Source organism: Telopea speciosissima, chromosome 2 (genome assembly GCF_018873765.1).
Source record: "Telopea speciosissima isolate NSW1024214 ecotype Mountain lineage chromosome 2, Tspe_v1, whole genome shotgun sequence".
Lineage (NCBI taxonomy): Eukaryota > Viridiplantae > Streptophyta > Magnoliopsida > Proteales > Proteaceae > Telopea > Telopea speciosissima.
The window spans coordinates 73,912,733-73,938,438 of NC_057917.1; the positions used below are offsets into that span (position 1 = coordinate 73,912,733).

The 25,706-nt window shown below is 40.7% G+C and overlaps 1 protein-coding gene across 1 annotated transcript; it reads right to left on the minus strand.

Moving 5' to 3' along the window:
- Nucleotides 1-226: 226 nt before the first annotated feature.
- On the minus strand, nucleotides 227-25,015 carry LOC122651288 (solanesyl diphosphate synthase 2, chloroplastic-like). The gene is made up of 6 exons (XM_043844624.1): nucleotides 24,766-25,015; nucleotides 24,513-24,637; nucleotides 21,583-21,710; nucleotides 21,387-21,490; nucleotides 1,345-1,472; nucleotides 227-1,245 (listed from the first exon to the last, which is right to left on the minus strand). The coding sequence occupies exons 1-6, from the start codon at nucleotides 25,013-25,015 to the stop codon at nucleotides 697-699; spliced, it is 1,284 nt and encodes a 427-aa protein (XP_043700559.1). The 3' UTR covers nucleotides 227-696.
- Nucleotides 25,016-25,706: the final 691 nt, after the last annotated feature.

The following is a 25,706-nucleotide window of genomic DNA, read 5'->3' on the forward strand; positions in this document are numbered from 1 at the left end:
GGCCATGCCAAAAGCAAAGCAGAAATTGTGGCTAACAGGGGAAGGGTGGTGACTGGTGAGTTTCCAGGCAAATTTTAATATAATTGCAAGCTCTTCTAGATCTCTGTTGTCCAAAAAAGGTTCAAACTGCTTTTCCCATTCCCAAGCCCAAATGCCCTGATGTGTTTTTGCTGGTGTTTATTACTAACAGCAAATGCTTATTACTAGTAATGGAATAGAAAGAAGCTGAGACAGATGATGATTGATATTCTGAAAGTATTGATACATAAACAATGGCATCTCCCTCTTAAGACAGATCTGAAAAGGGTTAATTCAAATATCCAATAAATTACATTTTGTGATGATCATGTCTCAACACTTTTGCATCTATAACCTATATTGCCAACTCTTTATGCCAGATGGGTATTAACACTGAAAGGTAATGCTTGAAGAATTTTTTATGCTCAGTCTTTATTTCACTGAACAAATTTCCACACCGGCAGAGGCATGAAGCATACAGCTTTTGGCTTCAGCAAACACTTCTCATGGGAGGCACTACTCTGAGCTTAAATGGAGTAGTATGGGTGAGGTAAATAAATCAAATAAAGGGGGAAAAGAAGCAGACAATAAATAAGTATATTGAATCTGGCACTAGCTGAGGAGAGACTTTGAGAGGCTTGAGATCATTCTACTTCTAATCTTCTATGGGATAATCATCTAATCAATTCGTTCAAGATTATACCTCACCACTCCTTCAAGTGAAGATCTGAACTCATTCATAGGAAGGCATTGCAGGTTCTGGATCGCCAGCGCAGCAATCTCTTCAGATAAGGCTCGTGCCCTTTCAATTCCTCCACATTTATTAATTAATTCAATAGCCTCCTCCAAGGAACCAGACTCAACAAATTCAGATTCAATGAGCTCTCTCAGTTTTGGCTCTTTCTCTAGAGCAAAAATGGCAGGTGCAGTCAGGTTTCCTTTTGCCAGGTCACTGGCAGCAGGCTTCCCTAGCTGCTCTGCTGACTGAGTGAAATCCAATATATCATCAACAACTTGAAATGATAGGCCAAGGTTCTTTCCATATTCAAACATCTTCTCACATATGCTGCTGTCCATTCCACTAAAAATAGCAGCACCTTTGGTGCTCGAAGCAATTAAGGAGGCTGTTTTGTAGTAGCTCTTGATTAAATATTCTTCAAGTTTAACATCACAGTCGAACAGGCTCGATGCCTGTTTTATTTCACCACTTGCAAAGTCCTTAATGACCTGCCAGAATTCCTCAAAACAGTTAGAAGGCAAACCACAGCAACATAACTGGTTTTCTTAATGTATAGGAATTGCAAGGTATTCCATATGTTAGTGTACCTGGCTGATAAGCTTTATGACTTCAATGTTTTCAAGATTTGCAAGGTACCATGACGACTGCGCAAACATGAAATCTCCTGCCAGTACTGCCACCCGCGTACCATACTGTTGGTGAATGGTTTCCTTCCCTGAAATAAATATAAGTTTTAGGGGCCAAAAGATTACTATAAAAAAATTCATGGTCTACTCTGCCAATCCATGTAAAAAACATTTCCCGGAGACCAGGACAGAGATTAACATTAGTTCTTGCATGTAGATCATTTATATGGTGTAGATCAGATCGTCTTCCCATGGGCTCTGCTTGTTTCAACAGAAAATTAATTTACAGGAAATTCTTAAAAGCAAAAGGAAATTGTAAAGAAATCATTGTATTGAAATACAATACAATGGATTCCTACCCTAAAAATAAAAATATATTGCATCTGCCAACTCTGCAGTTTTGTGTAACAAACATTTCCCTTGCAACTGGACAGAAATTAACATGCTGTGTAGACCATCTTTTCTTCCCTTAGTTCTGCTTGTTTTAACTTGAAAATTTTTAACATGAATTGCTTAAAAGAAAATGGAAATTGCACTGGACTTAGAAACCAAAAAAACTTTACTGAACTAAGATACAAAATATTGAAAAATGACTTCCATTTTAAATTCTGGATGTTATTTTCCAGAAAAAATAGTGGCCGCTGGGTCCATGACAGAATTGCCACCCATGGAGGACCCATCATATTGATGGATTTTTTCCCTTAGTCATGCCTAAATATGCTCCCTTATCATTTACAACCAACAGGACATGGCAAGAAAATATAAATAAACTTTATAACAAAGTTGATTTTCTGGAAAGTTTTTCCTTTCAGACAGAAGGAGCCTTATTGGAAACATCTTCTCTTGCGAAGCAGCGGGTAAGGCTGTGTACATTTGCCCCTCCCAGATCCTGCAGTAGCAGGAGCCTCGTGCATTGGGTTGCTCTTTTTTTTAAACAGAAGGAGCCTTAAGGGTAAATCTGCTAATTATGATTAAGTCAGATTCCTTTTCCTTCTCCATGTGTTTTTCAGATACTTACCGTATAAGAAAAGGAACCAATAATTTGGCATCTCAAATACTCTATTCATTATCAGCTGAATATTATTATTTGCTTGTTCATATCATCTATTCGTGTCCTCGACAACAATTTTATCTTATCAAGATGGTTAATTGTTTGCAGCAATCTTATTCTGTTGCTTGTGGTTCCCAGAAACCTTATGATGTTATCAGTAGTTTCCAGAAACCTTATGTTGTGTTATGTGGTCCGCAGTAACCTATACTACACTTTTATCAGTGGTTCGTAGTAACCTATTGTTAGATATGGGCCAGAATACCGTGGGGGGTATTCTAGACCTTTTTTTCTTTTATTTATTTGTTTGTTTTGTATATGGGTTTAGTCCCACATTGCTCATGTACAACCTTTTATGTCTTAATTATTCTTATAAAAATAAAGTGGAGCTTGGGATGGAATTAATCATCCAAGCCTTTCCCTAAGTTCAGGTCTCTCTACATGGTATCAGAGCAGATTTCGAACTAGGGACAGTTTACCCTCTTCGATTTCAGTGTTTCTCCCTCTCACTCTCTCTCGATCTTCTTCCTCTCTCTCTCTTTCTCTTCTCCCTTGTTCTCCATCTCCATATAGGGCAGCACTGATGACGTGATCATGCGATCCAGCTGCTGCCCTCATTACCTCAGTCATGTTTTATAATTCTGCTCGATAGGAACCAGCCACTCCAGCCTGCGAAATTTGGTGCTTCAGTTTTTTTGGGGATTAATCCTACTTCTCTTACAAGGAATCAATTCCTCCCTTCGAAGACCACAACCTACAGGATTTTTTTCTCTTATTGGTTCGAGTTCTTATCTCAGTTTCAAGACCTCCTAAGATCGATCTTCACAAAAATAGGGTTTTTTTCAAAACCCTGACAATTGTCGATCTAGGAGTTTGGGCCCTCTATTGGTTCTGAATTTTTTACGGCTGTTTCTCCACTTATAAAGACCCACTCGACTGCACTTTGGGCTTCAACAGATCAGTTTTTGAAGACCTCCTTGAGATCGATCCCACCATCACAGGGTTATTTTTCAAAACCCTGAAACCTATCGATCTTAGGGATTGCTGCTGCCCATTGCACCAGAATTTCTGCAGGTTTTTTCTCCATTATACAGTGTTATTCAACTTCAGTTACAGCCATTTATCTGCAACTTCAGTTCTGTCCCTCACTTGTCCCCTTATCGATTTCCATAATTCAGGGTTTTTCTTCAAAACCCTAACACTATCGACATAGGGGTCTTCTTGTGCTGTTGGTTCTGATATTTGGAGAGGTGATTCAGCCTTTCTTTTGAAGCTATTATTGGACTTATTTGCTGCCAATATGGGTGATTCGACCAATTCTTCAGCTACTTCAGATCAGGGTATTAATGATAGTCATAGCAAGACTGAGTACCACAACTTCCCACCAAATCCTATTAAACTGGATGGCTCAAATTATCTTCTATGGTCCAGATCTGCCTCTTTTGCCATTGCAGGCCGTGGTCTCACCAGTCATATTAATGGCACTTGTGTTATGCCTACTGAACAAGGGCCTGCTCAGGAAAAGTGGCTTGCCAATAATGGTGTTCTAATGTCTTATCTGATAGGCTTAATGACTTCAGATTTACAGAATAATTTTCTTCTTTTGGACACTGCCTCTCAGATTTGGGCTGCATGCAAGGAAACATATGGGCAGCTTGGCAATGATGCCCAAGTATATGAAATCCGGAAGAAGGTTCTTCACACCACTCAGGGAGAACTTTCGGTGTCCAAATACTATGCTACTCTCCGCAGTCTGTGGCAACAGTTGGACCATTTCTTTGACTTCCATCCTACTACAGTGGTTGATATTGCTTCTTATAAGAAGCACGTGGATAAGATCAGAGTATATGACTTCTTGGCTGGCTGGGCTGAATGTGCAGTATGATCAGATCCGTGTTCACGTGTTGGGCCATAAGCCTTTTCCCACACTTAAACAATCGTATGCATTGGTGTCTTCTGAGGAGAACCGGAGGGCTTCTATGTTGCACCTTCCTATTACAGACAGATCAGCTCTCAAGGCTGCTGCCCCTGCCACTCTTGCTCCTAGTGGCACTGCTTCTCTTGGTGATTTTGCTACGGGGAATGTTGTTTGTGAGCACTGTCACCAACCCTATCACACCAAAGAGAAGTGCTGGAAACTTCATAGGAAACCAGCTGATTTCGAAGCAAAACGGGCTGCCAAGAACAAGAATAAGACCAAGACAAAGGCCCATCAGACCGAGACTATTACTGCAGCCCCTGCTACTGACCCTGGTCTATCCCAGGATGATCTACAGGCACTCCTTCGTATGCTAAGGTCTTCCTTTGCTGCTGCCTCTACTACATCAGCTACTGCCGATTCATCTGCTCCTTCAGGTTCACACTTTGCCCGGTCAGGTATTCCGTTTGGAGGTCATTGTGCTTCTGTATCTTCCCATCCTTGGATCATAGATTCTGGAGCTACAGATCATATGACCGGTTCCTCTAGCTTGCTTCATACATACTCCCCCACTTTGGGGAAAGATAAGGTCAAAGTGGCTGATGGTTCTCTTTCTTCCATATCTGGAAAGGGAATCATCAACTGCACTTCCTCTCTTCCATTGACGTCTGTTTTGCACATCCCTAATTTTACTACTAACATCCTTTCTATTAGTAGTATTACTCGTGATCTTAACTGCAAAGTCACTTTTTTTCCTTCTCATTGTGTGTTTCAGGATCTGGAGTCTGAGAAGACGATTGGATTGGGTAAAGTGCACGGTGGGCTGTATCTGCTTGATGACGGTCGCTTCTCTCCACCACCATTACATTCTCCACCACACCAAAACTCCATGGTCTCTTCTGAACTTTACCGGTGGCACTCTAGGTTAGGTCACCCCTTTTTAGGAATCTTAGCTCATTTATTTCCTAGTCCGATCACCCTTCGTACTAAAGATGACTTTTTTTGTGAGGCTTGTGTTATGGCTAAACAGACACGTTCAAATTATCCCATTTCTAATAAAAGGAGTTCTTTTTGTTTTAATTTGGTGCATTCTGATGTTTGGGGCCCTAGTCGTAAACCCTTTATTTCTGGACATCGGTGGTTTGTTTCTTTCATTGATTGTCATTCTCGGAATACATGGGTATACCTTTTGAAAATAAAAAATCAAGTTTTTTTATGTTTTCAGCATTTTCATAAAATGATTCAAACCCAATTCCAGGCTACTCTCAAAGTATTGAGAAGTGATAATGGAACAGAGTACACTGAGTCACATTTTCAACAATATTTGGCTAATCATGGCATCCTTCATCAAACTAGTTGTGTTGATACCCCTGCCCAGAATGGTGTGGTAGAAAGGAAAAATCGCCACTTGCTAGAGATGGCCAGGGCTTTGATGTTTGCGAGGAATGTCCCATCACAATATTGGGGGGATGCGGTACTCACTGCGGCCTATCTCATCAATAGGCTGCCCTCTAGGGTCCTTAACTCTCGCAGCCCCTCTGATGTTTTATTGGGAAATTCCTCCTTTATTGTGCTACCCAAGGTGTTTGGTTGTGTGTGTTATGCTAGGGATACTAGATCTCCTGGCAAACTGGAACCTCGGGGACTTCGTTGTATTTTGTTGGGTTATTCTCTGACCCAGAAAGGTTACAACTGTTACCATCCCCCTTCCCTCCGGACCATGGTTAGTATGGAAGTTATTTTCCATGAGTCCCTTTCTTACTATTCTTCGCCACCTCTTCAGGGGGAGAGCTCTAGTGAAGATGTGCCTTTTGAGATTCCTCTACCAGAGGTTCCTCAGGCTGCTGTCCAGCCTAGTTTACCCACACCCACGGCTGCTGTCCAGCCTAGTTTACCACCATCCACTGCTACTGCCCAGCCTACTTTGGATGCCCCGCTTCCTCTGGCTGTTCCTCCCTCACCTGATGGGAATCCTGTATAGGGGGAGACCGTAGAAAATAGTGTTGTTAATGTTCCTGTCCAGGGTGAGCTGACTCCAGTCCAGAGGACCATTGGTGAATTTCAGAAGAGAATCGATAACTCTAACACCATCACCTATACAAGGGGCAGATCCAACAGAGGGCAGCTGCAATCCACTGTAGCACCAATACCCATCCAATTGCTGGCTCTAGACCCGGATCCTTCATCTCCTGGTAATCTCTCTCCTTCCGACCTACCTATTGCTCATCTCAAAGGTACTAGGACTTGCACTTTACATCCCATTTCTCGCTTTGTTTCATATAGTTCTCTTTCTCATTCTTTCCGTGCTTTTGTATCCTCTCTTTCTTCTGTTTCTATTCCTAAAAATTGGCAGGAAGCATATACAGATGGAAAGTGGAAGGATGCAATGTTGGAAGAAATGAGAGCACTACACAAAAATAACATGTGGGATCTTGTGGCGCTTCCTCCAGGGAAAAAACTAGTGGGATGTAAATGGGTCTTTGTGGTAAAACAAAAGGCTGATGGCTCAGTGGATCGGTATAAGGCACGTCTGGTCGCAAAGGGATTTACTCAAACCTATGGAGTTGACTACCAGGAGACCTTTGCACCAGTGGCAAAGCTCAACACTATCAGGGTGTTATTATCTTGTGCTGCAAACCTTGGGTGGGATCTTCAGCAGTTAAATATAAAGAATGCCTTCCTCCATGGGGAGCTTGAGGAGGAGGTATATATGGATGTTCCACCAGGCTTCTCTGATGACAGGACTAGGGGCAAAGTCTGTAAGTTGAAACGTGCTCTATATGGGTTGAAGCAATAACCTAGGGCCTGGTTCGGTAGATTTTATAAGGCTATGGTTTTAGTAGGTTATAAGCAGAGCAATGTTGATCACACTTTGTTCATCAGACGAGTTGGTGACAAGGTTACTCTACTCATAGTCTATGTGGATGATATCGTGGTGACTGGTAATGATGATGCTGCTATCAGGGACTTGAAGCTTCTCCTTGGCCGTGAGTTTGAGGTCAAAGATCTAGGTTCTCTCAAATATTTTCTGGGGATAGAAGTTGCTCGCTCTTCAAAGGGCATCTTTCTTTCTCAAAGAAAATATGTCCTTGATCTGTTGATTGAGATAAGGTTGTTAGGTTGTCACCCTTCAGATACCCCTATGGATGCTACTACAAAACTTAGGGAGAAAGAGGGTGAACCTATTGACAAGGGTGGTTATCAGCGGTTAGTGGGCAAACTAATCTATCTTTCTCACACCAGACCTGACATAGCAGGTGCTGTAAGTATGGTGAGCCAATTCATGCATGATCCCTATTCCTCTCATATGGATGCAGTCCATCGTATTTTGAGGTAATTGAAGTCTGCTCTAGGAAAGGGAATTCTCTTATCTCCCAATGGTCATCTCAAGGTTGAAGCTTATACTGATGCTGATTGAGCTGGTTCTCCTGACAGAAAATCTATCTCTGGCTATTGTCCCTTTATGGGTGGGAATCTTGTCACATGGCGTAGCAAAAAGCAGAATGTTGTGGCAAGGTCTAGTGCTAAAGCCGAGTTTCGTGCCATGGCCCAAGGCATTTGTGAACTTCTATGGCTTAGAGGATTATTACAAGATATTGGTGTTGTTATCCATCTTCCAATGATGCTGCCATTAGCATTGCTCATAACCCTGTCCAGCATGATCGCACTAAACACATGGAGGTTGACAGACATTTCATCAAGGAAAAGCTTGAAGCTGGCCTCATTTGTGTTCCCTTTGTGAAGTCTACTGATCAACTGGCAGATGTGTTCACTAAGGGGCTGAATAGCAAGCTGTTTCATCCTATCTTAGTCAAGTTGGGCATGCTTGATATATATGCTCCAACTTGAGGGGGAGTGTTAGATATGGGCCAGAATACCGTGGGGGGTATTCTGGACCTTTTTTTCCTTTATTTATTTGTTTGTTTTGTATATGGGTTTAGTCCCACATTGCTCATGTACAACCTTTTATGTCTTAATTATTCTTATAAATAAAGTGGAGCTTGGGATGGAATTAGTCATCCAAGCCTTTCCCTAAGTTCAAGTCTCTCTACACCTATACTGCACTTCTACCAGTGGTCCGCAACGATCTATGCTACACTTTTATCTGTCTTCTTTATACAGATTATTACTTGCCTTCCTTGAGAAGGGCTTATGATGTTGTTGATGCTGCTATGATATTTTGGATTGTGGTGGTATTCTTTGCCACTTATTTAGTTCGTTGTTTGGATTTATTCAACACGAAGATTTTTCTTGACTGTTGTTGCTAATGATGGTGTGCTTGAGTTGATATTGCTATCAAAATGAAGTTCTCTTAGTGCTTATTGGCATCTACAACTGCCAGAGGCTTAAGAAACAATAAGACATGGAAAAACAGAAAGCATTCAATAGGTTAATAATGGAGTCTAAACCCCAAACAACAGATTTCAAAACTCCAACCCAAAGGATCACAGGATATTGAAAGAACCAGAATTTAGAGAATACTGATATCTTCCAATATACCAAACAAATGTGGTTGAAATTCAGGTCAAGGAGGCCTTTTTATCAGTATTAAGTAATCCCAAAATTTGGTGATGATCTAAGGGTCAGATGGTAAACCGTGGGGTAGTTTCAGAAATAACAACTACAACAACAACAACAACAACAACAACAACTCAGCCTTATCCCAACTTCAGAAATAACAACTACTAGTTCCTAAAATCTAGGAATTTTGACATCAGTCAATCAGCAGCTCGGATGGGGCCAAAGTCTGGTTGAACCACCCTTTTAGGACAGAGATAAACTCCTAATCTCAGCTAATTCTAAGGGTCAGATGTCCCTAGATGATGGTCACGATTAGCAGCAAAAAAATACCCAAGACACAGGTTCCGCCAGCTGTGAAAACAGCAATAGATCAACAGAAAAATCTGAAACCAACTTGTCCTTATCTCCTCCAACAATCAGTGATATAAAGCCTTCAATAAGCCAATAGAAAATAAGACAAGAAGATAACTCAGCAGGGCAGTACTCGTCACCACAGGAAAAAAGAAGAGGAATAAGGGAAGGGAAGAAGATCAGATTTCCCACCTGATCCAATCTCAGAATCTAACTAAGGTTTCCACTGTCTCCCACAGTAGCTAATCTGTCTCTCACAGCTCCATAAGAAAAAGCCAAATTTATTTTTATCAAAATTGTGGGAGGGGGGAGGGGGGAGGGGGAGCCCTTAGGCTCTTACAAATATAGAGAGAGTTGAGTAAGAATCTCCAACTCTATGGAATAAAGTTACCCAACTAGGAAAATAAAAAGAAAATAAAAAGGAACTCTCCAACACTGGGTGTGTCGTATAACTGTAAGTAACTTATGTAGTTGACAACTATTACAAATAGATAAGATAGAGTTCTATTCTAATTGCACTCTATAACAACTGAATAACTAAAGGGAAAATCTTGTTGTAACCAAGGTTGGTTACAACAAGATTTTAACCTTACTTTTTTGACCTTTTAATATAACACACTTTTTTCAATGAGGGTAAATCCTGTCATTTCACATAACAATTACATTAAATGATGAATATGACTTTCAACTTTTTGAAACTCCTTTTTTATCCTTACATTAAATATTGCATTAAATAAATTTTGGGAATAAGACAAGGGACAAAAAAGTAAGACTGAAACTTCTTAATTCACCACTTTGGTGACAACAAGTTATTCCCACATTTGGGCAAGCTGGCCTTCTGTGCTTCTATCTCTCGCATTTGGATGGAGCACAACCTTCGAAGATGGACTCCAAATTCCCGTCCATTCCACAAAATTTGGAACTCCATCTTTTTTGAGGTTTCCTCCAAGTTAGCCCTGTTGCCCCTTAAACCTGTAAGGGATACCCCAAGGAATAGGCTTATTGTTGTTTCCTGGGGTCTTCCCATTTCCCTTTTGCAGCCGGCTGCCCCTTAGCTTGGGTCGCTGTTTGTTTGCTTGCCCTCGGGCCTGTACATCCCTCCTTTTCTTCGTAATATAATTTTTATTCATCTAAAAAAAAAGTTATTCCAATAACTAAAAATAAACAAACAAATAAAAACATCTAGAGGTACCCCACAATTCTGATTTGAGTGACCAGAAAACACCCAGACCAATGGTCTGGCCTGACCCAAGGTGTTATGTGCATGACTTTGCATGCATGGATTGGCATATTTATGTAGTTGTTGTATGGGTTGGTATAGCCGTATAGGTATATAAGTATATTAAGTAGTTGTTCGCATTATGTAATCAATTGTGGGTAGTTTTATGGAAGAGGGAGTTAGTAGTAATGGAGTAGAAGAGATTAGTAGAGGTGGAGATATTGTAGGTCGTGATTAAGTGGGTGGTTACATAGTTAGTTAATATTGTACGCTATATATATTGCATTACGAAGAAGAAAAGTAGCTTGAAATCCCTAAATTGTCTCTAAAAGAAATGAGGTAGGCTTCCTCAACCAAGCCAAGACGTAAGGCTTTGCTTGTAAAGCCAAAACTCTTCCTATTTTATCTCCTATTTCTGCTATCTCCATCCTTATTTTTTTTTCTCTATTTTCTCCCTACCCTTATCCATGTACATATCATCTGGTATCAGAGACAGGCATGGATCAGCGAGTGAACAAGGTAGAAAATAATGTGGGTTCTCTCATCATTAGGCAACAACAGATCATTATTAGACAGCAACAGATCATGGAGAGGATCAACGAGTTGTTCGAGAAGATTAGTTCACATTCGGCCCAAACCGAGGGAGAAGAAGAAGGGGAGAAGTCCATGACTACTCCCAGTCCATGATGTACGATCTGGGAACATCAAGAGGATCCAGCAACAAGAATCACAGCAGTCATTCACCCCAAGGTTTGATGTTTTCCGCTTCAATGTCGACTATGGTGTTCTCTGCTTCATTGGCAACAATGATAAGATGAAGGTAAATCCCTCATTGAATGTATAGAAGGAACCCCCCCAAAGGATGGAGGATCCAACCACATTACAGCAAAAAGCTTGGAGTATTTGCATGATAAGGTGAATTCCGCTGTTATACACGGTGGTTTAAAATGTTCAAAAATATTTCTTGGTGAGGGCTATCATCCCAAGCTGTCTGATTTTGTCGGGTTCTTGCCCAAGTTTGTGAAGTTGGGCTTCCTCAAGTTCAATGATGAAGAAGACTCCACCAAGATCTGGGATCCGGGTGGGATTCTTTTAATTTTTATTTGTACCTTATCTCCCTTGGGGATAAGGGCAATTTTAAGGGGGGGGGGTGTGAAACGTTATGTGCACAACTTTGCACACATGGGTTGGCATATGTATGTAGTAGTTGTATGGGTTGGTATAGGTATATTAAGTAGTTGTACGCATTATGTAATCCGTTGTTGGTAGTTTTATGGAAGAGGGAGTTAGTAGTAATGGAGTAGGAGAGATTAGTAGAGGTGGAAATATTGTAGGACATGATTAAGTGGGTGGTTACTTAGTTAATAATGTATGCTATATATTGCACTAAGAAGAAGAAAAGTAGCTTGAAACCCCTAAATTGTCTCTACAAGAAATTAGGTAAGCTTCCTCACCCAAGCCAAGACGTAAGGCTTCGTCTGTAAAGCCAAAACTCTTCCTATTTTCCCTCCTATCTCTTCTATCTCCATCGCTATTTTTCTGTTTTTCTCTATTTTCTCTGTACCCATATCTGTGTACATATCATAAGGTCAGTTGAACCGTAAGGTTCCAAAAAAGAGGTACCGTAGACCATTTTGGTGGCCTGGTTACCTTCTTCCTTCGACCATAGGTTTGCTGAAACCTATCTGCATCGGATAATCTCCAAAATGAAATTTTCCTTTGTATCCAATCCTCTAAATTGATTGGCAAGTGTATTACAAAGATCAGCCACATCCAAATACACTCTGATAAACACTTCATAGACTTGATGAAATTGATAATGGACTAGAAAATGATTAACCACTTCCTCAACTTCCTTGAAAGGTAGAATATATTTCAGAACCTCCAATGTTAATGCATGAGAATCGTTTAACAGTATGGGGACTATATTCTGTCATATTTTCTTGCTGGACCACATTTCTAACTTTGTAGATATTCTGGCTTAGAACGTAGATTCAATCCTTGGATTCTTTAAATTCCACAATTCCTGATGCTTCAACTTGTCTATTCTTGCGTCAATTCATCCCCCTTTTCATGGTGACAACAATCATCACGACCATGAAATGTTTTACACCACAGAGTGAAGGTTAATCCAACTTGTGGGTAGGTTCACTCCAAGCTTGGGTAGATGAACCAAATATCTTGCCCAGATATTTAAGTAATTCAACAGGTTCTCCAGTTTAACTAGTTGTTTTTTACTTCTTTTTCATTCGATCAGATTTTTATGCATACCCTGGTTAGGTTTCAGAAACCTCTTCGTGGCTGCAGCAATGCTTCAGAAGACTGAGCAGATCAACAGTGCATATTGATGGTGTTCCATTAGATGCCTGTCTCATGATACTTCATTCATTCCTGGCAGATATCCTCACTACAACAGAAATAGTTCCTAACAAAGAGAAATTACTTCCTCTTCTGTTCTTTTCAGTTTTATCGATGCTCTCATGGCATCCTTTGATAGGCTTTAGAGTTATGATGAATGAGATCTTGGATAGAAACCATTTGCAGCAATTATTTGCAGAAAGCTTTTCTCTTCTTCTCCTTCATAGAGCTCGAGTCTTGATGCTCTAATTCATCACAATTACTAGTCCCTTTATAGATGAAGTCCGATGTCTCTAAGGAGTTGATCTCATATATCAAGTTCAATCAATAGTATGGTGTGAACTATGATAATACTACATTTATTACCAGGACTTCAGTTATAACTATTTTTTCCTAGATCTTCATGATAAAACCTCAGAATGCATTTTTCAATGGTAGCTAATTCTCTTCATGAGGAAAATATTAAAATGTGCCTAGGGTGACTATAAGAAGGTGATACCAATGCCCCAGGAACTGGGGGTATTTTTACCTCCATGTCAATATGTCAGCCTCCATTGGAGAGTTAGCTACCGCTTTTTTAGGGCCCTTCTGTTTTTCTCTTTGGTCATTTTTTTTAAGTTATACTAAATGCTAGCTTTTTAAGTTACAGTTGTGGACATTGGTGCAATGGTAAGTTTGCTCCATTGCAACCAAGTGGTCGTGGGTTCGAGTCGGGAAACAGCTTCTCTGCGAAGCAGGGGTAAGGGGAGAGGCTGCTTCCGGATTTGAACCCATGACCTATGGGTCACAATGGAGCAACCTTACCACTATCAGCTGTTTTATCTACAACTTAAATTATTCTCATGGCAATGAGCTTATTATTAGTTCATTTACAAACAAATAAGAACTTAATTATTCTTGAAGCTCCAGTTATAAGATATAGACTGGACAGATATGTTGAGATGTTGGACTTAGCGAGGCAAGGTGTCTAACGAATTGCGTCCATATCTGAAATTGGCACATGTTTGTGTCAAGTTTCATAGGCAGAAGATGCACTCTTAGGACAGTGATTTAAAGCTATAATGAAGCAGCGATGGTACAAGACAAAATGAATTATGAAATTTTCTACTTATGATAGCATAAATCAATTGATGACTTCCCAGAAAAGCATGGAATAGGCTGGTAACTATGCTCAGCATCTGATTCAAAAGAAATGAGGTAGACTTGATCCTTGATGCTCTAATTTATCACAATTACTAGTCCCTTTATAGCTCAAGCCCAATGTCTCTGAGGAGATCATCTCATATATCAAGTTCAATCAAAAGTATGGTGTGAACTATGAGAATATTACATTTATTGCCAGGACTTCAGTTAGAACTATTTGTTCCTAGATCTTCATGATAAAACCTCAGAATGCATTTTCCAATGGTAGCTAATTCTCTTCATAAGGAAAATATTAATGTGTCTAGGGGGACTACAAGAAGGTGATACCGATCCCCAGGAACTGGGGGTATTTTTACCTCCTTGTCAATATGTCAGCCCTCATAGGAGAGTTGCTACCACTTTTTAGGGCCGTTCTGTTTTTCTCTTTAGCCATCTTTTTTTTTTTTTTAAGTTATGCTAAATGCTAGCTTTTTATGTCACAGTTGTGGACATCGGCACAATGGTAAGGTTGCTCCATTGCGACCAAGTGGTCACGGGTTCGAGTCAGCAAACAGCTTCTACACAAAGCGGGGGTAAGGCTGTCTACATTATGATCCTCCCCAGACCCCGCAGTGGCGGGAGCCTCGTTCACTGGGTATGCCTTTCTGTTAACAAAACCTGAATTCTGAGAATGCTTGAATGATCTAATCGATCACCCAGTCCCTTATTTACATTAATCTCAAATCATAATCAAAGTAGGAGTCCTCCCCCAGTCCTATTCCTATTAGGAATTCCTACTACAACTAGGAATCCCAAAATAGAGATTGGATAGAGGGGAGAGAACAGAAATTACAGAATAAATAGAAATACAGCATAAAATAAATAAATCACTAAAATAATGAGGACTAAATTACCCCTATCGGGTAAGTAGTCCATCTCAACACTCCCCCTCAAGTTGGAGCAAAGATATCGATCATGCCCAACTTGACTAGATTGGGATGAAACAATTTCCTAGACAATCCCTTGGTGAAGATATCAGCAAGTTGATCAGTAGCTGTCACAGATATCAGCAAGTTGATCAGTAGCTGTCACAAAGGAAATGCAAATCTGTCCATCTTCTAACTTCTCTTTGATGAAATGCCTATCCACCTCAACATGCTTGGTACGATCATGTTGTACTAGGTTGTGTGCTATGCTGATTGCAGCCTTGTTGTCGCAGTACAACATCATAGGAAGACGAATAGGAACACCAAGATCTTGTAGCAAACCTTTAAGCCAGAGTAACTCACAAATACCTTGTGCCATAGCTCGAAACTCAGCTTCGGCACTAGAACGAGCAACTACATTTTGCTTCTTGCTACGCCATGTGACAAGATTCCTACCTACAAAGGAGCAGTATCCAGAAATAGACTTGCGATCTGCAAAACCGGCCCAATCAGCATCGGTATATGCCTCTATCCATAGGTGACCATGTGAAGACAAAAGAATACCCTTTCCAGGAGCTGACTTCAAATAGTGTAGAATGCGAAGAACAGCCTCCATATGAGAAGTGTAGGGATCATGCATAAATTGACTCACAGCACTCACAGCAACAGCAATGTTTGGACGAGTGTGTGAAAGGTAAATCAGCTTCCCTACAAGCCTTTAGTACCGGCCTTTATCAACAGGCTCACCCACATTTTCCTTGAGCCGAACAGTGGGATCCATAGGAGTATCTGAAGGGTGACAGCCTAGCAAACCTGTTTCGGCCAACAAGTCTAGGACATACTTTCTTTGGGAGAGAAATATGCCTTTTGAAGATCTGGCCACTTCAATCCCAAGAAAGTATCTTAATTTTCCTAGATCCTTAATCTCAAATTCCTGGCCAAGGAAGGTCTTCAACTGTCTGATCTCATCACCATCATTGCCGGTAACCATTATGTCATCAATGTAGACTATAAGAACCGTGAGTTTTTCACCAACCCTCTTGATAAAGAGTGTGTGATCAGCATTACTCTGCTTATAGCCTACATAAATCATGGCCTTGTGGAATCGACCAAACCAAGCTCGGGGTGACTATTTTAGCCCATACAGTGCATGCTTCAGCCTGCACACTTTTCCTTTATTTCTATCACAAGAGAACCCTGGTGGAATGTCCATATATACCTCTTCCTCCAGTGCTCCATTTAGGAAGGCATTTTTAACATCTAGCTGCTGCAAATCCCAACCAAGATTGACTGCACATGATAACAACACACGAACTGTATTCAACTTGGCAATAGGTGCAAAGGTCTCCTAGTAATCAATGCCGTATGTTTGAGTAAAACCCTTGGCCACGAGTCGTGCCTTATACATATCCACAGTGCCATCCACCTTCTGTTTCACCACAAACATCCATTTACATCCAACAGTTTTCTTCCCAGGTGGAAGAACCACAAGCTCCCATGTATTATTTTTCTTCAAAGCCTCCATTTCTTCCATCATGGCTGCCTTCCACTTTCCATCTGATAGAGCTTCCTCCCAATTGTTAGGAACACGAACAGAAGAAAGAGAAGAAATAAAAGCACGAAATGATGGAGAAAGGGAGTCATAAGAAACAACATGAGATATGGGATGCTGAGTGCAAGTCCTGACACCTTTGCGAAGGGCAATAGGTAACTCAGGAGAAGGAACATTACCGGGTGGAGAGGCAGGTTCTGGATCCAGGTTCGGCAATTGGATGGGTACGGGAGCAACAGTTGATTGAACCTGCTTATGTTTCCTTGCATAGGTCTTCGTATTGCTAGCATCAATCATCTTCTGAAAGTCACTAATGGTCCTCTGGACAAGAGTCTGGGCTGGAGTGGTTTGCTCCCCCTGTACAGGAACCTCTCCCCCTGACGCGGGGGGAGGAGAAGGAGGAGGACTAGAAGTAGGTTGAACAGATTCAGACTCATTATAAACAAACTGGAGTGGAGGTGGAGAGTCTATGGTCAACACATCTTCGCTAACACTCTCCCCCTAAAGAGGTGGGGACACATAATAGGAGACGCTCTCATGAAACACGACATCCATGCTGACAAAAGTCCGACGGGATGGAGGGTGATAGCACTTGTATCCCTTTTGTGTAGCAGAGTACCCTAAGAAAATGCACCGAAGACTACGTAGGTCAAGTTTGCCCGGGGACCTTGTATCTTTGGCATAGCAAACGCAGCCAAAAACCTTAGGGGGAACAACAAATGAGGAAGAGCCAAGTAATAGCTCAACAGGGGGTCTAGAATTAAGGACCCGACTGGGCAGCCTATTAATAAAATAGACTGCAGTAAGGACAACATCCCCCTAATAAACGGAAGGGACATTACGGGCAAACAGAAGGGCACGAGCTACCTCCAAGAGGTGGCGATTCTTCCTCTCAGCTACACCATTTTGGGCTGGAGTATCCACACAGCTGGTATGATGAAGGATGCCATGGGCAGCCAGGTATTTTTGAAACTGACCTTCCATATACTCTCTCCCATTATCACCTCTTAAAATCTGAATAGTGGCATTAAATTGAGTTTTAACCAGCTGGTCAAAGTGCTGAAAACATGAGAAAACCTCACTTTTATTGTGCATAAGATAGACCCAAGTGAACCTAGAATAGCAATCAATAAAGGTGACATATCACCGATGACCCAAAAGTGAAACCTTTCTACTAGGACCCCACACATCAGTATAAACAACATGAAATAAAGAAGATGACCTGTTATTAGAAATTGGATAGGTGGAACGTGTCTGTTTGGCCAAGACACAAGGCTCACAAAAAAAGTCTTCTTTATTACAAATATTACTTAATGCAGGAAATAGAGTATATAAAGTACCTAAAGGTGGATGTCCTAGTCTAGAGTGCCATATGTGTAGTTCAGAAGAGAACGATGCGGGGGAACAAAGCCTATAAGGTAAAGCCTGAGTAGATGCAGGATCTCCATCAAGCAGGTACAATCCGCCATGCACTTTACCCGATCCAATCGTCTTCCCCGAGTCCAGTTCCTGAAAAACACAATGAGTAGGAAAGAATGTCACTTTACAATTCAAAGATTTGGTGATACTACTAATGGAGAGAAGGTTTGTGGTAAACTTGGGAATATGCAACACAGAAGATAATGTCAAGGAAGGGGAACAGCCAATGGACCCTTTCCCAGATATAGAAGAGAGGGACCCCATCAGCAATTTTAACTTTGTCCTTACCAGAAGCAGGAAAGTATGTGTTAAAAAGACTGGAGGAACCTGTCATGTGATCAGTAGCTCCAGAGTCTATGATCTAAGGAGTGGAAACTACGGATGCACAATGACCAGTAAAGGAAATACCTGTACGGGCAAAGAAGGAACCTGAATTGGCAACAGATGTAGTGGGGGCAGCAGATGTGTTCAACAGATGCCGGAGAGCTTGAAGTTCTTCTTGGGAGAAACCGATTTCAGTAGTGGGAGCTGGAGCTACACTTTCAGTGTGATGGGATTTGTTTTTAGGTTTAGCACAACCACGTTTGCTCTCAAAATCAGCAGGCTTCCCATGAAGTTTCCAACACTGAGCCTTAGTGTGATATGGTTTATGGCAATGATCACACTTCACAGGCTCTTTAGCAGTAGCAGTAGCAGTAGCAGCAACATTATCAGCAGAAGTGTCAGTAGTGAAGCCAGCAGTCTGTAAGGCTGATCTGTCGACCCTAGGAGTAATCATCATAGCAGCCCTCCTTGTCTCTTCACTGTGTACATATGAAAAAGTTACCTCCAAAGTGGGGAAAGGAACCCGACCAAGAACTTGCACCCAAATAGGGTCATACTCATCATTGAGTCCAGCCAGAAAGTCATAGACCCGAAACTGACCTACATATGTGTGGTAGGCAGTAATATCCGTAGCAGTAGTAGGCTGAAACCTAGCATAGTGATCCAGCTGTTGCCATAAGCACTTGAGGGCAGCATAATACTTAGCAACTGTCATCTCCTTCTGAGTAGTGTTTTGAAGAGTTTTCCTGATCTCATAAATCTGAGCACCACTCCCTGAACGACCATAAGTACCCTTGACAACAATCCATATCTGAGTAGCAGTGTCAAGGAGAAGATACTGACTAGAAAGGTCAGTTGTCATGGAGTTCAGAACAAAGGACATCACCATTGCATCATTGGCAGCCCATTTAGTACAGGCAGCACCTTCTTCAGTGGGTTGTTTGGTGGTACCAGTAAGATGGCCAGTGAGTCCCCTACCAGCTACAGCCAGGGATAATGATCTGGCCCAAATTAGATAGTTGGTACCATCAAGCTTGATGGCTGTAGCATAAGGAAGGAAGTCACTCCTGGTCTGATCTCCTCTAGAAGTAGCCGAGGTTATCTCTGAGTCACCCATAGGTCAGCTAGACAGATATCGAACCTTAAGGTGAACAAAAAACAGATCTTCAAAAAAACCTTGCCAGGCTGAAATCGAGTATGAGTTCTAAAAATCTGATCTGCAGAAAAAAAAAAACTGCAGTAATTGATGTGAAACAGTGGTCGATTGCAGCAGTAGGAGTAGGGAATTAACCCATAAAAAAACTCCCCAAACAGGCTGAAATCGAGTATGAGTTCTACAAATCTGATCTGCAGAAAAAAAACTGCAGTAATTGATGTGAGACAGTGGTCGAGTGCAGCAGTAAGAGTAGGGAATTAACCCACAAAAAAAACTCCCCAAACAACAGCCCAAAAAATCCAAATCGATAAGGTGTCAGGGTTTTGTAAGTTTTTACAAAACCTTGACACTTGAGATCGATAAAAAGGGAAAAAGGGGCTGAAGCTTTGAGGTCTTCAATTGATAATAATCCAAGTATGATAGATGCTGTCTGAAGCCCTGCCAATGATGCTCCAAAAGAAGTAATCGATCTTTCAAGGGTTGAGAGATCAATTTCCAAAAAAGGTTGAGGCAGTCCAAATCGCAGAGAGATAATTACAGCAGCTATCGATCAACTTTTAGGGCATTAAAATTGAGGTGGATTGGAGGGCAGCACTCGAACCATAATTGGATCACCTCATTAATGCTGCCCTTGAAGGGTTGAGAGAACCAAGCAAAGAGGAAGAAGAGAGAAAGAGGAAATCGATGAGAAGAAGGGAAGAGAAGGAATCAATGGAGAGGGAAGAGTTTTGAAAACCCTAGATCAGAGAAGCTGCTCTGATACCATGTTAACAAAACCTGAATTCTGAGACTGCTTGGAAGGATCTAATCGATCACCCAGCCCCTTATTTATATTAATCTCAAATCATAATCAAAGTAGGAGTCCTCCCCCAGTCCTATTCCTATTAGGAATTCCTACTACAACTAGGAATCCCAAAATAGAGATCGGATAGAGGGGAGAGAACAGAAATTACAGAATAAATAGAAATACAGCATAAAATAAATAAATCACTAAAATAATGAGGACTAAATTACCCCTATCGGGTAAGTAGTCCATCTCAACACTTTCTTACTAAATTCTAGCTTTAAACTAAATGATGGAGAACGACAATCTTATTTCTGGGGGATTCTCAAAATCAGATAATACTTGGACAGTCTGGTCCTAACTGAGGTACAGTCTGTAGCTCACTTTGGTTGAGGTTTTGGGGCTCAAGACAAGTCATGAGCCTTGTTCCCATTTATCTACCAGAAAGATGGCTGAAGACCTAGTGCTTATGTGTTAAATATACCCCCCCCCCCCAAAAAAAAAAAAAAAAAGAGAACACAGAACTTGCTTAATTACCCCCAACTCCCCAAGTTATGTTACAAGGTATCTTCAATTTTCTGAAATTTGGCCAACAATACACTGAATCACGTTCCAGCAGTATTACTTAATCATTTTTTTATATATCATTTATCTCTAGCTATCAACTGTTTTATAAAAGGGAGTATTCAGTGCACGAGGCTCCCACCACTGCAGGGTCTGGAGAGGGTCATAATGTACGCAGCCTTATCCCCCTTTGCGGAGAGGCTGCTTCCGGCCTCGAACCCACGACCTATGGGTCACAATGGAGCAACCTTACTGCTATCAACTGTTTTATCTACGACTTAAATTATTCTCATGGCAAAGAGCTTATTATTAGTTCATTTATAAACAAATAAGAACTTAATCATTCTTGAAGCTCCAGTTATAAGATATAGACTGGACAAATATATTGAGATTTGGACTTAGCGAGGCAAGGTGTCTAACGAATTGCGTCCATATCTGGAATTGGCACATGATTGTTTCAAGTTTCATAGGCATAAGATGCACTCTTAGGACAGTGATTTCAAGCTAGAATGAAGCAGAGATGGTACAAGACAAAATGAATTATGAAAGTTTCTACTTATGATAGCATAAATCAATTGATGACTTCCCAGAAACGGTTATCATGGAAAGTACGCTTGGCATCTGATTCAAAAGTTTCTCGAACAATCTGGTTCCTTTCAAACGGTAGCATAGGAACCTTTTACATGAGGGTCAACAATTTGATAGACAGAAGGAATTTTGTGCATTTGTTGGGAGGCCTACCTCTTCGCATGCTACTCTCATCTAATACATCATCATGTATCAAGCTGGCAGTGTGGATCATTTCAATTATCTCTGCTAAACGTCGATGTTGTGGGGTGATTTCCCTGGGATTGAAACAGTACATAGATCAAGTCTCCATAAGGTTTAACAACATGAACAGTGAATACATCTCCAGAAAAAACAGGACGATACTTACTTTAGCCCTGCAATTTCTGTTGTAGCTCTTGACACTAGGAATACTAAAGCTGGTCGTAGTCTCTTTCCGCCAGCACTAAATATCTGCTCTGCTGCAGACTCTAAAACTGGGTTTTCTGCACCAACAATCTAATAAAACATCTTGATTAGTAAAAAGAATATAGGAGGAGCTGCAGCATAGTTTAATATTTAATAGAGTCAAATCCAGAGCAGCAAGATATGACCTTCTGCATAGTAGGTAGATTAGCAAATACTAATGCTACATCTAGAAGTACAAGCTACTAAGCATGAACTAAGAATGAGAAAATTAAAATGGAATGTTCATCTTTAATTTGAGACTGCATAGATGAAGTACAAATCCTCTGTAGCCATCAAATTCATTTATAAAATTCTGTAAACCTCAGATAGAGTCATCTATATTGGAAGCCAGTCCTGAGTAGTCACTAGTCAGAGTAATGCATTGTTGACTTGAATTACAGGCAAAAACATGATGATAATTGAAAATGGTCAAAATTGCACTTTAGACGCTTCGTAGCAAGGACCATCTCAAGATTCTAAGGTCCCACTCAGAATTATGCTTGGATGACTTAATGGAGAAGAAAGATCAAAAAGTTAAAATGAACACACCATTCCAGGAATTATATTTTGCAAATGGGACTGACTGAGTCTGGTTCTATCCCTATTATTCAACACTAGCACCACAAAGTAGAAATATAATGCTATCAGCATTGAGCTATTAGTATTTAGAGCTTGAATAACATGATAACACTTCAAATTTGCCTAAGCCAATATATTCGCAATCGACAGAGAAGGTAGAGATCATGAGCACCAGATATTCATATAACTGAGCTCTTGACCACAAGCTAAGAATCTGAATTACAACAAGCCACTGACATGCTTGCCTAAATAAAAGAATTAAGAGAGAGGCCACTGACATCCTAAATAAGAGAGAGAGAGAGAGAGATGCACAAACATTGCTGAATTGACACCAAGAAAACAGTCCAACTCAGGTGAAAATGTCTAGGTGACTTGTTCTTAGTTACTCAGAAAAGTGTTTCAGTTAACTAGGAGTTCCAGATCATGTAATCTTCTTAAATGTACTTAAACCAGCTCAGTAAGTTGATCATCCATATGTGTCGATTAAAATAACTGAATAGTTCATAGTGGTTCCGGCTTTAGATGTCCATTTAGATATGCTCAATGAAAACCTAATTAATACCGAAAGCCAAAGAGCACGCACATGCTACTAGGACAGCCCCATGGGGACATAATGGTGAACTGCTAGAAAGGCAAAGGGGACAACCAAAGAGCATAGTTGTCACGGCGTCTAGGTGACCCAAGGCGTTAAAGGGGGCCTGGACGCTTAGGCGACCAAGGCGTTCAGGCCCCTTGACAACTATGCCAAAGTGTACATCATGGCCATGCAGAATGCTATTTGTTGATAAATCCAACAGGCCTTGCAGTCTAGGCTACCACATGAACCAAGACCATATGGATAGTTCAGGCAGTGAGGTGCCTAATGTTGTATTAATATATATGTTAACCAAGACATTCACCATAATGCACCCATAAAACACCTCAGAGAAACAGCATATATACAATAATAAAATTTCTTTTTATTATATAAAAATCTTACACACAAAATTAGAACTTACTATAATAGTTTTCCAATAATGGAACATCATTCTGAAAAAAAGGAGCAGTAAAACAATCCAGTCATTTAAAATTCGAAATTTCACCACTGGATTGTTTAGATGTAACTAGAAAACATGTCAGATTCTTGATTTATGTTTGTGATGTTGAATCGGAACCAGAAAAGAGTGAAAATTTGCACATCAGATGGTTGAATCAACAAAGCCCATTTATTATTTTCCTTTCTTCTCTCCATTATTAGCTAATGCATTTTAAACAGGTTTTAAGATTCAATTTGCTACAAATTCTTTAAGATAGGCCTATGGGGTCCATATATTACTCATTACATGTTTGTTTTGTTGTCTCGTGACAGACATTTCCACTGAAGAGTACTGAACCCCTTCCTTCAGCTTTGCATGTTTAGAAGCTCTCTCAAACCATGAGAGAGGAGGGGGATTTCGGTGCATCTATCATGTTAATTAAAGTCCCACCCAAAAAGGTATTGCCTCTTACAGAGATCAACATCCATACAACAAACTCAGCCTTATCCCAACTTAATGGGGTCGGCCACATGGATCCAATAAAAAAAAGGGGATGGGGACAGAGAAGAGAAATGGAAAATGGAAATAGACAAATGAAAGATAGTAAGAGGAAAGAAGCCCAACCCAGCACGACAGGAGAATCTCAGCTAAATGGGGTCTGCTACATGGATCTACCCTCCAATAGGCCCTATCCAAAGTCATACTTGGTACAAGACCTAGGCTATGCATGTCCTTCCTCACCACTTCTCCTATAGTCATTTTAAGCCTACCCTAGTTCTTTTAGCTCTTTCAATCGGGATCATATCACTCCTCCTTACTGGAGCATCCCTAGGCCTCCGTTGAATATGACCATACCACCTTAAACGACTCTCTCGGAGCTTGTCACTGATTGGGGCTACTCCCACGTCCGCTCTAATACGATCATTCCGCACTTTAGAGGCCAACATGTATCATGGCATTGATCAAAGTCCCACCCAAAAAAGTATTGTCTATTACATAGGCCAATTACATAATCAGAAAAAGATGTCAGATATAACAGAAGTCAACAGAGAGATTCAAAGAAGCTACAATAAACTTTTGAATCACCAAAAAGGCAAAAGCATAAATGAAAAAAAAAAATTATAAATATGAGCATTGAATCCACATACTTTAAAAATTATGCTGCAGGGAAGAAAATTGCCTAACGATAGACAAGCATTGTGAAACAAAAACTCATTTTTTTCTCAGAACTTATCAAACTATTCAACTGGATACTTACTGACATGAGATTTTTATTCAGAGTCAGGAGGTCATCAGCAACCACTTCCATTAAATTTGATACAGAAACAGGGGGACTAGGCTTCAGGTTGACATCCAATGTAGAATTAGGATCCTGAGCAACCCCTGAAAACATGTAATTTGGATCCAAAATACACAAACAAACTGTCACAGAAAGCCTATGAACTTAAATGATAAGTGAACTAATGATATATAGAAAACAGCATAACTCTCGTTGGCATAAGAACAAATACCATTCAGCAATGCCTCAGGGGTCTGCGCAGCCGAAAGTCTTCCACACCCAGCACTTTTATTCCGCCTGTACACCAATTTCCGGCTTCCATATCCTCTGATAACACTCCTAGCTGTTTCCTTTAAGCAGTTCCTGAAGGAGAATCCAAAATAAGAAGTTCCACATCGATTGGAGGAGCACCCAGAAGCAACCAAATCTAACCCAACCCCGCTAATATCAAAATTCCGACACATGATTGACACCATTCTCATCAACAATCAAAACCCGACGATAACAGTTCAATCACATGAACCAAACACTACCACCCCTCTTCTCCTCGATGAAGACCCACTTCAGAGACATGCTATATTACAAACCCACCAGGAAAAAGAAAACGTGGGTTTTGACTGAAACTCGATAGAATCATAGAAATCGAAAGGATTTCCACTGGGTATAAACTCAACTCTCGAACTGAGAGCATTTTCAGACAGGGGAAGCAAAGCCAGCTAGAACAGAGAATAAGATTTTAAGGCCAGAGTATGTTATTAAGTAGAAAACTTTAGTAGGTAGATTTTAAAAGGATCCTAGAGGTCCACATATTCAGTGATGAGTTAACTCATACCCTTATCATTTGAGCTCCAAAAATGGGATCTACGAAGGCTAAAAGAAAGAAAAATCCAAAAGACAGGGGATGACGCATTCGCACACTAATTTATTATTTTGGTGAAAGATTGGGTGAGAGGTAATGACGGTGGGGGGATCTATCCTTGATAGAAAAAATTGAGTGGTTACAAGATGGCTACGTCCTTACTTGCAAGAAGAAGACAGACCGTTGAAGTACAAAGATTTTCAGAACCTTTTTCAAGATTCAAAAGTTGGAAAAGCAATCAAAAGGATATCCTCTGCAAATCGAGGATGGGTAATTCTTCCACGGGAACACCAGGAGGTATACTGGGCTTGCCC

What these genes read in the sequence shown, in the direction of transcription:
- LOC122651288 (XM_043844624.1), bottom strand. Translation starts at nt 25,015, where the DNA reads ATGAGAATGGTGTCAATCATGTGTCGGAATTTTGATATTAGCGGGGTT. An exon ending in CCCTGAGGCATTGCTGAATG is followed by an intron (nt 24,638 to 24,765) that starts GTATTTGTTCTT and finishes ACATGTTTTCAG; the next exon opens with GGGTTGCTCAGGATCCTAAT. An exon ending in ACAGAAATTGCAGGGCTAAA is followed by an intron (nt 21,491 to 21,582) that starts GTAAGTATCGTC and finishes TTTCAATCCCAG; the next exon opens with GGAAATCACCCCACAACATC.